Source organism: Emydura macquarii, unplaced genomic scaffold (assembly GCF_026122565.2).
Source record: "Emydura macquarii macquarii isolate MOO-44397 ecotype Brisbane River unplaced genomic scaffold, CSIRO-AGI_Emac_v2 contig_2676, whole genome shotgun sequence".
In the NCBI taxonomy this organism is placed as follows: domain Eukaryota; kingdom Metazoa; phylum Chordata; order Testudines; family Chelidae; genus Emydura; species Emydura macquarii.
Genome location: NW_027132813.1, coordinates 8,267,491 through 8,281,946, shown reverse-complemented (window position 1 = coordinate 8,281,946; position 14,456 = coordinate 8,267,491). Strand labels below are relative to the sequence as shown.

Genomic DNA, 14,456 nt, shown 5'->3' with positions numbered 1-14,456 from the left:
TAACAGGCTCCCATCTTATTTCTGTCTGCTGCATTTGCCTTATGCAATGCTCTTAATCCATCTCTTCCTCTAGTAGTGATGCCACATGGGAAGGTTCTCAGTCCATTGTGAGATACCTTTCTGCAATGTAAATGTCCATCCTCTCTAAAACTCATAGCAATTCATTGCTGTGATGGATTTGCAGTCCTTTGTTTCAGAAAGTAATCCATTCAACTTGGTTAACAGCCCCACTTCTCTCTGAATGCCCCGCATGTCTATAGCAGGTACTGTAACATCATCTTGGGGTTATTCCCCCAGGATTCCTGAGGAATCATTGTACCAGTCTGGAATGATCCGGCAGAGACAGAGATGTCTGGAGTCCCAGAAGTCTGAAGGCCAGGAGTTCCCAGTCCTGAGCTTAAATCCCTGCATCAGCAGCAAAGGTGTGGCAGCAGTGGCACAGGTAACTGTTTTAGGCCATACTGCCTGCCCCTGTGATGTGGCCGAAAAGAAAGCTGAAACACACATAGGAGTTCACTTGGGGGCCCAGAGCATCCAGTGCATGGGGCAGCTTTATCTGCATAGTTGACCATTGGAAGATCACCAACTGCAGGGCAATCTTTGAGTGGCACTGAGCTGCTACCACTTCCCTTCCCAGTGGCTGGGAAAAGGGGGTGGAGATGTGACCAGGGATCCCTTCAACCCTGATTATCCCCAGTTGCCGATAAATAAATCAAAATAACTTGGGACCGTTGGCAGCCCCAGTCAGTTACCTCAGCCACCAGGGACCTAGCCCAGCAACCAGACAGCCCCAGAATTGAGTGAGTGCAAAGGTGGCCTGAACCACCTTTCCTGAACTGAACAGAGCACTCATCATTGGCAACTCAGGACCCAGACCTGTCTGCTTTTCACACACAATTCAGATGCAGAGATCAGAGGAAGAAAATGAGAACTATAATTTCCTCTCATCTTTCTGACCTATTTACTCCTCTTTCTATTTCAAAATGTACTGAATTGCAGTGGTGTTTATAAATTCATAGACTGCATTCATTCAATATTAAATTGCCCATTAAACTAGCAAGAGCTTAATGAGCATGACCTCATTTATTTTTAAAATCTCACTGAGAGAAGAAATATGCAACATCAGTCAGCATGTGTTCTCTCTTCCAAATTCTCAGACATGTTAGAACAAGATGGGTGGTCTTCTGATGAGGACTCTGGACTGGACTCAGAAGAGCTGGGTTTAAATCCTGTCTGTGCCATAGGCTTCCTGTGTGACTTTGGGCAAGTCAGTTAATCTCATTGAGCCTCAGTTTCCCCATCTGTTAAACAGGAATAATAACACTTCCCTGCTTCACAGAGGTATTGTGAAAATAAATTCATTCATGTCTGTGAGATGCTCAGATGGGAGCTGTAAAAATAGATAGTCTGCAACTGTATGCCTACTTTGTGCACACAAATGTGATAACTGTATATGTATAACACTCACTAAGGCCATGTCTACACTGTGAGCTAGGGGTATGTCATGGGGTGTATATATCCCATGCTGGCCCAGCAACCAAGGGATTAAGGTAAGTACTGCTGGCCAACGCAGCCTCACTGCAGCTGTGAAAATAAAAGAGCTGGGATGCCGAGGGACAGGGCAGCTGCCACAGGAGTGAGCAGACTAGAGAAGGGAATTCCCGCCAGCAAGCTGCTGAGAAGCCTTGCAGAGTTGACATCCTGAGACAAGACCAGCAGGCTGAAAGGCCTACAGAAACTGGGGAAAGTAGGAAGGAGCTCAGGGTACAGCAGGAGGAGTTGTAGAGGCCTGATTCCGCTTGTCTGGCTCAAGGGTGCTGAGCTGCAACCCAGTGGAGTAGGAAGACCTGGGTTCCCCTATCAAACACCTGAGAGACTTAAGAACTGAGGGAGTTTCCAGTCCCCCTGGACACCAGGACCAACTAATTCCACCAAGAATAAAGAGAAAACCATATATATCTGCAAGTTTTCAGCAAGAGGAACTGACCGGCCACCCTGCCAGACTGAGCAAACTCTGGTGCAATGCTCCACCTGGCCAAAGGGGGCGATGTTGCATCGATGCACCAGCCCACATGGCATGATTTCCCTGCTTGTGTACACATACTCGCACTAGTTTTCATCAGGCTAGCACGAACATAAATAGAAGTGTAGCTGCAGTAGCACAGGTAGCAGCAGCAAAGGCACAGCTACCATGCTACAATGGCTGCACTGCTATTTATTCTAGCTAGTGTGAGTATGTGTACATGAGCAGGGGAGTCACACCTCTAGTTTGTAGTGTAGACATAGCTCAAGTGAGTGTGGGTTATACTTGCAAAGTGGGTAATTATACACATAAGTGACAAAAAGTGCAAATGAGGCCTGCCATTGTATGTGCTGTGGCAAACAGCCAGCTACCCCCTAGTGGGTCCTATGCTTCTGCCCCTTGTAGTGGGCCAGGGAGTCACTGGTCACCCCATCTCCCCAGGGAGGTACCTTGCTGGGGCTCCTCCTGCGAGCTGGGGCCAAGAGTTTCCCCCTCTCTGCTCCCTCAAGCTGCAGAGAAGCACCATCTCCTAGCCCGGGGGAAGCTTCTCCTCCACAAGCCTTCTGGCAGCTTCCTTCTCCTGTGCTTCCCCCACTCCTGCTAGGGAAGGCAGGGTTTAAGTACACCTGGACTAGCCCTTCATTGGGTCCAGGTGTCTCTAATTGCCCTGCAATCATCTCTCCTCTGCTTGCAGGAAAAACGGCTTTTGGCATTCTTGGGCTTACATATTGGCCCTGGTATGCCCTTTTGAGGCCCTCTGGCCTGACTTTATCACAGTGCATTTTATCTACATTTTTGCAAAAAGCCTACTTTTCTGTATTGTTAAATGGAAAAGGGCTAGTTGGATTCTAGTCAATTCAAAAAATAAGTTGAAAGTAGTGTCAGGTGTTACCCCGAAATTTCTGTGACAGTTTTTATAGTATAACAATCACATTCTCCTGGTGTGAAAGATCTTTTTTCTTTGATCTGCTGCTGTGTAGAAGATCCACACAAACAACAGGGAGAGGCATAACTAGAGCTGGCTGAAACATGTTGCGTAAAAAATTATCTCAGAAATTGTGGTTTAATCAAACTTGGAATTTTCAATGCATTTTGATGACATTATGAAACTTTTCCAGTTGGGAAAATCAGAATGAAAAATGTTGCTTCAAGTCAACATTTCAAAATGAAACACCATTTGAAATGTCATGATATTTTGAATGAAAAATTATGTTTTTGAATGAAAATTGATGTTTCAACATGTCGAATTAACATTTTTGATCAAAATGAAACATTTTTGTTGTGACATTTCTGATTAGAATATTCAGAATTTTTTGTTCTACAATTTTTTTTTAAATTTATAAATGCTCTGATTCAAGGTGAAAACTAGTTTCAAAATGCCAAAATTTCCTCTGAGGCAAAAATTCCATTTTTTTTCTAGCTCTAGGACTAACTGTGCAGAGAAACAGTGCAACTGACTATGCACAAAATACTGATACAAACACAAAGTAAACAAACAAAAATAGAAAAAATTATCTCCAATTTCTTGCAGTTAAAGTGATCTTAGGTGTTACTTGTAACTAAAGTAGGTAGAGACAGATATGATTTGTTAAGTTGACAGTGTTCCTTTAAAGCAGTGGTTTTCAACCTTTTTTCATTTGCAGACCTCTAAAAATGTCGAATGGAGGTGCTGACCCCTTTGGACATCTTAGACATAGTCTGTGCCGCGCCCACAGATTGAAAACCACTGTTCTATGGTAATAACAATTTTTCACAGACCTCTTAGACATAGTCTGTGGACCCCCAGAGGTCTGTGAATCATAGAATCACAGAATAATAGGGTTGGAAGGGACCCCAGGAGGGGATGGGACCCCATCTAGTCCAACCCCCAGCTCAAAGCGGGATAAACTCCCAACTAAATCTACCCATTTAGGGCTTTGTCAAGCCGCACCTTAAAAATCTCTAAAGATGGAGATTCCACTACCTCCCTAGGTAACTCATTCTAGTGTTTCACCACCCTCCTAGTGAAAAAGATTTTCCTAATATCCAACCTAGACCTCCCCCTCTGCAACTTGAGACCATTGCTCCTAGTACTGTCATATACTACCACTGAGAACAGCCTAGCTCCATCCTTCCTGGAACCCCCTTTCAAGTAGTTGAAGGCTGCTATCAAATCCCCCCTCATTCTTCTCTTCTGCAGATTAAACAAGCATAGTTCCCTCAGCCTCTCCTCATAAATCATGTGCTCCAGTCCCCTAATCATTTTTGTTGCCCTCCTCTGGACTCTCCAATTTTTCCAAATCCTTCCTATAGCGGGGGCCCAAAACTGGACACAGTATTCCAAATGTGGCCTCACCAGGGCCGAATAGATGGTAATAATCACTTCCCATGATCTTCTGGCAATGCTCCTACTAATGCAGCCCAGTATGTCGTTAGCCTTCTTGGCAATAAGGGCACACTGTTGACTCATATCCAGCTTCTTATCCACTTTAACACGCAGGTCTTTTCTGCAGAACTGCTGCCTAGCCAGTTGGTCCCCTGTCTGTAGCAGTGCATGAGATTCTTCTGTCCTAAGTGCAGGACTGTGCACTTGTCTTTGTTAAACCTCATCAGATTTCTTTTGGCCCAATCCTCTAATTTGTCTAGGTTACTCTGTATCCTATCGTTACCCTGCCGCGTATTTACCATTCTCCCCATCTTAGTGTCATCTGCAAACTTGGTGAGGGTGCAATCCACTCCCTCCTCCAGATCATTAATGAAGATGTTGAGCAAAACCAGATCCAGAACCGACCCCTGGGGCAGTCCGCTTATTATAGGCTACCAATTAGGCCTTGAGCCATTGATCACTACCCATTGAGCCCAATGATCTAGCCAGCTTTCTATCCACCTTACAGTCCATTCATCTAGCCCATATTTTTTTAACTTGCTGTTAAGAATACTGTGGGAGATTGTATTTAAAGCTTTGCTAAAGTCAAGATATATATATCATCTCCACCGCTTTCCCCACATCCACAGAGCCAGTCATCTCATCATAGAAGGCAATCTTGTTGGTCAGGCATGACTTCCCCTTGGTGAATCCATGTTGGCTGTTCCAGATCACCTTCCTCTCTTCCAAGTGCTTCAAAATGGATTTCTTGTGGACCTGCTGCATGATTTTTCTGGGGACTGGGGGAAGCTGACTGGATTGTAGTTCCCCAGATCATCCTTCTTCCTTTTTTTGAAGATGGGCATTATATTTGCTTTTTTCCAATCATCTAGGACCTCTCCCAGTTGCCACGAGTTTTCAAAGATAATGGCCAATGGCTCTGCAATTACGTCAGCCAATTCCCTCGGCACCTGTGGACCACTGTTTTAAACTTTAGATATTAACCACAAAAATGTTAGAAATTACTCTGTCCCTTAAATGTCTGCATTGCATTTAGGACTTCAATTAACAGAGCATACAATATAGAATGGGCAGTAATCCAAAATCCTGCTTGGATGCAGGCCCTTTCAATTATACTGTATCGTATTTAAGTCAAATCTTGTTTAATCAAAGATTGATAATCTGGGAAATGGGTTTATCCAAAACAAAGGTGTGTTTCTTGATGTGCATCAAATATTATCCAAGATCTTTTTCATTAGTAATAGTAGTATATTGGTTGCTTATTTGCACTTCCATGCAATGATCACAAAGCCCTTTATAAACATTAATGAATTAAGAGCCAGATCCTCAACAGGTGTAAACTGGTGAAGCTCCATTGATGTCAGTGATCTAGGAGTGATTTACGCCAGCTGAGGATCTGGCCTTTATTCTCACAACACCCTTCTGATGTAGTTTAGTATTATCTCTATTTTAGAGGTGGAGAAACTGAGGCACAGGCAGATTGTCACCTGATAATTAAGCCCCTTTGAAAACCATGACCATGTGTTTATTTGCCACAGTGAGTCAGTGGCAGAGCCAGGAAAGTCCAGGTTGCCTCCTCCTGGGCCCATCCCTTCTTCACTGACAGGGTCTGCCTGCATTGTAGCATTCTCCTCTCTGGTGAGGAAGGTGTAGTATAGCTCCCTGGTGAGTCCACCGATGCCAGCCCTTAAGTCAGTTGATATTAGGCTGTGCAGGAACTGTTTTGGAATAGATTTTTGACTCTGGGATTCATTTAATAAACTCATTAATCATTAGCAGTTCCAGGAAGCCTGACATGCTTGAGAAAAAAAATGAGAAGCCTGTTAGGCCTGGATACACTTGAGCACGTCTGTAGCAGCAGCAAGATGACTGTGCCACTCTCCTACAGAACACTGTGATGCTGCCTGATTGTATCCTACTGCAAGGGAACTACAGCATGATGCCGTCCTGACATGGCAGCTTTGTCCCAACATTCGCGATTCACTGCTAGCAATCTTAGGGGTGGACTAGGACTACAAAAACTGTGGGTCCATCAAAATCTCAGGGTCTGAGAAACATCAGAACCATCCCCCCTCACAGAGTCTCCCTCCTAAATCCTTGCTCTACCTCTGACTCTCTTCCTCTCCTTAATGAGCTCCTTGATCTTCCTACTCCAAACCCCAATGAACTTTGCCTCTTTGCTCAATCCAACCCCATGATCAGACTCTTTAATCTTCCCCTTTCCCCCTCCTGGATAGACTCCCTCATACTTTGGACCTTCTCTGACCACTGAATCCAGGTTTTACTGTAATCCTGCTAAATGCAGTGTCCCCAACTCTGAGCTGTGCCTCTCAGGGTGCTAAGCCAGCAAGCAGGGGGAGCAAAGGTGACTTTAGGACCTCAGTGTTTACCCCAAGAGTGCTCTAACTTATTGCAATTTTGAATGAATAGCTGAGAGCAGAACACTCTGGTGATAGCTCCTCTCTTCCCAGCGTGCCCCCTCCCACTCCTGCTGCTTCCCTGTCATTCTCCTATACTGGATACTGTGGCAGGGGCAGTGCAGTGTTACTGAGTTACTTCCCAGGGAAGTGCTCTGCACCAGGTGCTCTAACTGTTCCCAGTGAATACAACTTCACGGCCACTTTCTGGTGGATCAGTCACAGAGAGAGGTGGTAGCCTAATCCAGAATGAGGGCCAGTAGGTGAGGAGTGTTAAGGCAACATCCACCTTCTCAAAATACATGCTGTGGTTTATATGGCAAAATAGGGAGTGGAGAACTAATAGAAGTGTAAGAAGCTGCTCTCACTTGACTGCATTGGCACGTTCAGAACATCTTCTAAAGTGGCCCCAGTGAGGTTCTTGGCATTTAATATCAGCCTTCCTGGGCAATTGCAAAGAAAGGCTAGTACTTTAAAGAGGTGTCCGTAGGTGTGTCTGGTAGAGGGTAGCACACAAAGAGTTCAGTGCGCTATTGCACTGCCCCTGATCTGGCCACGTGGGCGTTTTAAAACATAGAAATGCAAGCTGCTCACTGCACTCGGAGACAGTGTAATGTCATATTTAGAGCAGGTGACTGAAAGTCAGCCAACACTGGGGAGTTTTCACCCCTGCTCCAGCACTTATGCCCTACGTGATATTAGCCGAGACACGTCACCTCTCTGTACCTCAGCTTCCCTCTTTGTAAGATGGAGATGATAATACCTATCTCACCGGGGCATTAGGAAAGCTGATCAACTAGTAACAGTGAGGCACTTTGAGAGCCTTAGATGAAAGGGGCTGTAGAACACTAATTATAATGTTACATCGAGTTATTATGTATTATTATTCATTAATAAACTGAGGTCATCCCTCACTTCTCCAGGAACGTTTTACTTTAGCCCTTCCTTACCTGGTTCCTTCTCCAGCCTTAGGGCACAGCTGTGCTCTTGTGTCTCATTGCTAGAACCTCTCTAGGCTTCCTTCATTATCTAGGGCTGCCAGCTGTCTACTCTCTGATTGGCTGAGAGGAGTTCCTTTTAGATGTCAGCCAGCCTAAACTAAGCCAGAGGTGATGATTTAAAATAATGTCTTTAATTCATAACGATGCTGAGTAGCAGTGACAGATGCCTCCTTGAATGATGCTAAAGCTTTGAAAAATAGTCCCACGCCTCAGCTGGAGTTAGCATAGCTGGGATTTCAGAGGAAAACATTTAGCACATGGGTCGATCACCATTTATTGTGACCAACAGGTGACTCTCTCTGCTCCATCTGGCCCCATTCCCCTCCCCCCGCCACACTAACACACACAGTTCCACTGCCTTGTAACAAGCGGCTGGCTTGTCTTTGAAAAGCTGTTACTGTAGTCTCTGCATGACCTCATGTCTACTGTCACATCCCATCAGAAGACAAGATACTGGGCTAGATGGATCATTGAGCTGATCCAGCATGGCCATTCTTATAGTTTTATGCTCCCATTACCAATCCAATCCTTAAGAAAGGGGCTTGGGTTATTATGACTTTGAAACTGGTTCTTATTGCCCCTCTCCTTCCCCATCACACTTTTGAAACGGTTGATGATTCCGTATTGTGCTGCTAACCGTGTAAACCTGCTTAAAAAGGTTTAGTTTCTATGGCCTTATAATGAGTAGTAGATGAGAATCTCAGTGCAGTGGTCATTTTTACATTAGCAGGCATCAGGGGGTTGCCAGTACCGTCACCCTACCCTACCCTTTCCACATTTCTAAATGGGAGGATGGTCCCAGTTAGAAGGGAAGTACGTATAGGGGGTTGCAGTATAGAAAGGAGCTCCTGATGTGGGAAAAGCTGAGACTCACTGGAATAGTATATTTTTCTATGAGTAGTCCAGATGAAGTCAATGGGGTTGCTTGTGTAGTAAGGAAGTACTCTGTGAATCAAGGGGGGACCAGAGTGAGGAGCTTTGGATGCAAAGTTAACTTCCACAAAGTTAGGCATGTTCAGAGCCATGGTTTTGGCCTGGGCCCACCTTTATTTAAAAGAAGGGTTGGTTAAGAGGCTATTTGTTGGAGGTACAGACATCAAGAACAGGTGTTGGATTTGGCCCCTTTAGGCTTGATTCTTGACAGGTGCAGGACTAATTTGACACACGATTTCCCAGGCTGGTAGCTTATACAGCAGCTGACAGCATGCACAGTGCGATGTTTGGAATTCAGTAGCTGTAGGATCAAGCGAACTCTGAAAAAGAAAAAAGAGCTGTCAAAAGGCCCTTTGGGTGCAGTGTACGTCTCCAAAACGCCTGCTTATTGCTTCTGTTGCAATCCTGAGCAATTCTCTCTGACAAGCCTGCGGGCAGTCTGTTTAAGCCGCCAGCTTTGATTTCTCTTAGAAGATAGTGGAGGCTGGTCCTAAGAAGCACAGAAGAATGAGACAAAGTGTCAAGTCTTTGTAGGTTTGGGTCTTTTGTACAATGTACATTTCCCTTGTAGGTGGCTAAACACCAAGAGCAAACAGAATGTATAAGCCCAGGAGCTAAAAGTCTGTTGCTGTCTATCTTGAAATCAACCATCCTGTGTTGCAATATTGAGGGTAAAAAGTGTTCTCGCTCTCTAATAATGCAAAATAACAGTGCTCCACTGAGCCACCCCAGTCTAGCTGCTCACATATTCTGGGTGACCTGTAAACAGCTGCAGCTTTTCCCCCACTTCTTTCTAAGTCAGAATCAGCTCTTGTCTTGTTACCTGCCTCCTTAGAGGTTTCCATGCCTCTCCCATGGCTTCCGGTTTACAGCTGCCTCCTAATTCTGTTGTCAGCCCCTCCCCTGCCACTGCTGACTCTGTCCCGCTACTATGGCTACCGCACCCTCCAGCTCCCACTAGAGCTGTTTGTCCTGTGCTCTTGCACTTCGCGTTCTCCAGCTCCCTGTTTTCCCTTTCTGTGGCTGCTAAGGAACCAGTCCCTTCCCGCACTGCCCAGCCCTCTCAGCAGCCCACTTCCCGTTGCTGCTGATTTTCCCTCTCTGCACCCAACTTGTCTCTGAATGCTTTTGTGGGGATTAAGCCTAGTGTAAAGTTACAAGCAAAAAACATACCCGTTGAGTTACTCCACCCAGTTATAGTGCGGAAGGGTGGATTACTTCTCACCAGGCACAGCCTGCTGTCAACCCCATCAACGCACACTCATGTGGAGGGGAGGCATCTCTGGCTGGACAATTTCAGACTCAGACTTAAAGGTCAGATGGGACCATCGTGATCATCTATTCTGACCTCCTGCACATTACAGGCCACAGAATCTCACTCATCCACTCCTATAATACACCCCTAAGCTCTGGTTGAGTTACTGAAGTCCTCAAATCATGGTTTAAAGACCAAGTTACACATTGGTTGGTGTTGGTCCTGCTTTGAGCAGGGGATTGGTCTAGACAACCTCCTGAGGTCCCTTCCAACCCTAATATTCTATATTTTTATGATCCTCCTCCTCCCCCCAGCCACACAGCAGGGGAAGCATCCTATCCCTTTTAAAGGAGAGGGCATCATTTCTGTCTGTCTTCTTCTACTGGAGAGAAGGGACCATCTTTTCTACTACTATTGTCCCTCTTTCTCTTGTTCTCTTTGAGCCCCTCCCCTCACAGGGCCTTTTCACAGCAGCTCTCCATAGGATTTGAGATTCTCCCTGTGGTTTACGCAGACGTGTATTCCCAAATCATGATGCATACTCCCAAGAATCTGCAGCTATGGTGCCCCCATGAACCCAAATGGACTGACCCTGCACTACTGATCATTGGTATAGTGGTAAAAAAGTAGTGGGTAAACTAACTGAAACTAAACTCCATATTCCCTAAATGAGAAGTGGGTAAATTACATTTACCCTTGAGTACACTACTGCTACTAATGCCAATGAGACTTTTGCCATTGATTTAAAAAGGATCAGGCTTTGAGCCAAATTGCTTAATTTCCACCTTTCACAGTGAAAGGACGCTAAAAAGTGAGTTGGATTTTGTCCTGGTTTCTCCTCTCTGTCCTTCCAGGAATGGGCATACACATACAACCATCAGGTCCGTCAGCAGCAGCTGTGCTTGTCTGTGCACACCCTTTTCCCAGGCTCTCAGGTGCTGCTGTCCCCCTGCAAAGAAGGTGACGGCAAACAGGTGAGCCTTTTGTTGATCTGTTTCTTTCTTCCACAGCCCAGGAGGGTGTAGTTTATCCACAGAGCAGGTACAGCACAAGTGATGGAAGTGTAAGCTTCCCGTGCATCATCCCATCACTGTGTTCTAACTATGTCCTGGAGATAAATATGCTAGTGGTAGCAGAGTCTCTATGGCCCAGTCAATCCTTGGCTTCTCAGCTGAGTGTGTCAGTAAGCATGGCTGTTACTGCCGCTGGCCTTGAGGACATTGTCCACTAGAAACCCAACTGAAACCCGCAGTTCATTTAACACTGGCTGATCCATCAGAAGCTAGTGTGTCTCAGAAGTTAATGACCTGGTTGTCCACAGTCCTCAGTGACTTCAATGGGAGCTGTGGTGCTCAGCACCTCCTAGGATCAGGGCATACAGAATTGATTATGATTTCCTTGTTTAAATACCTTCTGCCATCTCCTGGTACTTGCTGCAGCATGAGTTGAGCCAGTAGAATATCTAAACATTATCACTGTTATACAGCTATTGATATTGCTAGCACCATCCCTTGAACCTCACTCACATCCCTCTTCCTGTGTCTTCCCACACAGCGATGGGGTAAAGTTGGTTCTCATATTGAGCACATGGCCTCGCGCTTCTGCCTGGACACTGAAATGATGGGCGACACAAATGAGAGCACCAGAGAGCTCGTCATCAACCCTTGTGAGAGCACAGTCATGAGTCAGCGCTGGGATATGGTGATGTCCTGACCGCTCGTGGCATCAAAAGAGCAAAACCAGCTTCATCAGAAGCAGCCATGGCACACAGCAGAGGCTGTTGGGAACTCAACAGCAAAATCACTGGGGCCCTTGTTCATTGTGAGGCAGGAACAGGAGAAAAACGGGTGAGGCCGGGGAGCTCCAGGTTGAAGAAGGGATGTTGGCTGTGAGACCTGCACTTAATGGCCTGTTGGGGTTATAGATTCAATGAGTAAGAACCACAAACAACCAATCCCTAAATGTCTTTCAATAATACTGGGCCTTGGCTGAGGTTCCTGGGGCTGGCCCTACTGCAATATGGTGTGTACAGTATTTATTGTTTTACTGCAAAGATGGAAACCCTGGTGGAACAGGCTTGGAGGGAAAGTGGAGATTTTGACCCAGCGAGACAAGTGTCTAGTTGACCTCATGGGTGATGGGGAGGCTGATGGGTGGGGGAAGGAGATGCTAAGGGAGACAAAAATGGTCACCTTGGGGACGAGCAGAAAATGCCAGGTAATCCTTGCACTTTTTCATTAACGTGAATGAGCTTGTCTTCTGCAGGTAGCTAGAATGAAGCTATATTGCACGTTATAATTTGTATATCATCTGTGTACATGTTGCGTGCTATACACTGTGCAGAGAGACAATGCTGTCATCTGGCATATGTGGCCAGAATCAAGATGACAGGGGGATTTTGCATCACTCTCTGCTATCCATACATGGAACCACCCACCCACCAGTAAATCACACTGCAGGGGCCCCAAATGTTTGAGTGTGCTAAATCTACAAACCCTTTTGATGATGTGAGGGGAGTAATCACACTTACTTCTCCTGTCTGAGTGGCCTGGGCATGCCATGATCATTGAGTGTTCCGCATTAATCTCACTACATGTCTCTCATGTTTCAAACCTGGAATAACTCAAATTTTCACACTAGTCATCAAACTAGTATTTTTGTATTTTAAGGTAATTGTGCCATATTTGAGTTTTCCAATTTCCTTAATACAAAAGCTGGTGTTAGCACAAGACCCTAAGGACTATGGGGATGGGACTTTCTTCTGCATGGTACAGATGAACATAAGATCATAAGAACAAAAAAGAAAACCCAGACCCATCTCACAAACATGTCAGTGACATTGCTGGTTACCTGATTTCACTGAGCCAGTTATTATTGTAACTGCTTTTCCTGCTGCAGATGACAAGCTGAAATAATACACCAACTCATGGTGATGGGATGACTCAGGAGGTAAACCAGCTTCCAAAAGCTTGGGTTTTACCTTGAACACATCTGTGTCATGTTTGCACTGTGATACCTTGATGCTGCATTGTTTCTGCTCCCTGCAAAATAAGCAGACAAAATGCTACCTTGGCCTTTTTGGTAAGAACTCCTGCTGCTACACTCCAGTGTTCTCTCAGCAGTAGATTAACAGCTTGACTTGAGGTTTTAAATCTGGAGTTCTCTGCTTTAGCAAGTTTACTCTGGCCTGGAACTATGTGAAGAAACTATTGTGCATCTAGCAAATCATTTCCCCACCTTGGGTTAAAAAACAGCCATTATGCTGATGGCCCAAAACCAGTTTTTTAGACAACAAATGCTATTCTTTACCTTAGCAGAAAATCAAAGCACTACCTCACTGCACATGTGTACATATGCATTTGTGTATGTGTATATATGTGTGTTAGTGTATGTGCATTTGCATGTGTGCATGTGCTACTCCTGAGGCAATTCTGCACGAAAAAATAAAAAATTCTGCATAAAAATATAAAAAATCGCCTCACAATATATTACAATTTTGCATATTTTGTTTGCTAATAAATAAATGTGGAGGCTCCAGCATGGCAGTGGGGAACACAGGCCACTGGCTGCATGGATATGGGAGATTTCTCTGCAGACCACACTCCCCCTTCCCTAAGACACAGGCTCTGTGATGAGGCTGCACCCTACCCTGATACAGTGCAAGGGCCGGCCCTGACCCAGAAAGATCCCAGGGCCTTACCCCTCCACGCCAGACATACCAAGATAGCAAGTGAGAGGAATAGAGTCTCACACGCACGCCCAGCCCTGGCTCCATATCCAGGTACGGGGCAGGCATACTCATCATTGCAGGATCCAAGTCTGGAGGGACTTAGTGTGAGGGATCCAAGTGTGGGGTGAGAGGGTTCTATGGGACAATCTGGATGTGGGAGGCTTGGTGGCCGGGGTCTGAGTGCAGGGGAGATCTGGATGCATAGGGGCTTGGTGGGGAGGTTAGAATCATAGAACCATAGAAGATTAGGATTTGAAGGGACCTCCGGAGGTCATCTAGTCCAACCCCCTGCACCAGATGCAGGGGGAATAGGACTTTTCAGGGGCTCCAGATGAAGGTGGTTGGGGCTCAGCCGGGGGGGGGGGGGAGGCTCAGCAGGGGGGTCTGGGTGTGGGGAGCTCAGTGGGAGGGTCCGGATGCTAGGGAAGTGGGGCTTGGTAGGGTGGGAGTCTGGGTGCAGCTGGATGGAGCTCAGTGGGGTGCGGGTTCAAGTGTGGAAGGCTCAGTGGGGGGTGTCATGCTGGGTAGATGGGGGGAGAGCATTTGTCATATTGGGTCAGTGTGTCAAAATCACAATAATTCATGTGAGATATGCCATGTCAGGTGCTGTTAGAAAGGTTATAATATGCTAAGTCAGATGATGTTCATGTGTGATATGTGAAATGGAAGTTATAGATATATTTGAGATATCTGTATTTCAAATTGTCCTGCCTGGGCAACACACCAGATAGA

General features: G+C 45.7%; 1 protein-coding gene across 5 annotated transcripts in view; it reads left to right on the top strand.

Annotated features, from left to right (window-relative positions):
- The window catches only part of GALNT14 (polypeptide N-acetylgalactosaminyltransferase 14), a 193,156-nt gene extending 179,114 nt beyond the window's left edge, over window positions 1-14,042 (top strand). For all 5 annotated transcript variants that reach the window (XM_067564818.1, XM_067564817.1, XM_067564816.1 and 2 more), the window contains 3 exons: window positions 298-442; window positions 10,849-10,968; window positions 11,549-14,042. In XM_067564818.1, coding sequence (XP_067420919.1) covers window positions 298-442; window positions 10,849-10,968; window positions 11,549-11,707 — 424 coding nt within the window. In that variant the 3' untranslated portion in view covers window positions 11,708-14,042. The remainder of the gene's footprint in view (window positions 1-297; window positions 443-10,848; window positions 10,969-11,548) is intronic.
- The last annotated feature ends 414 nt before the right edge of the window (window positions 14,043-14,456 follow it).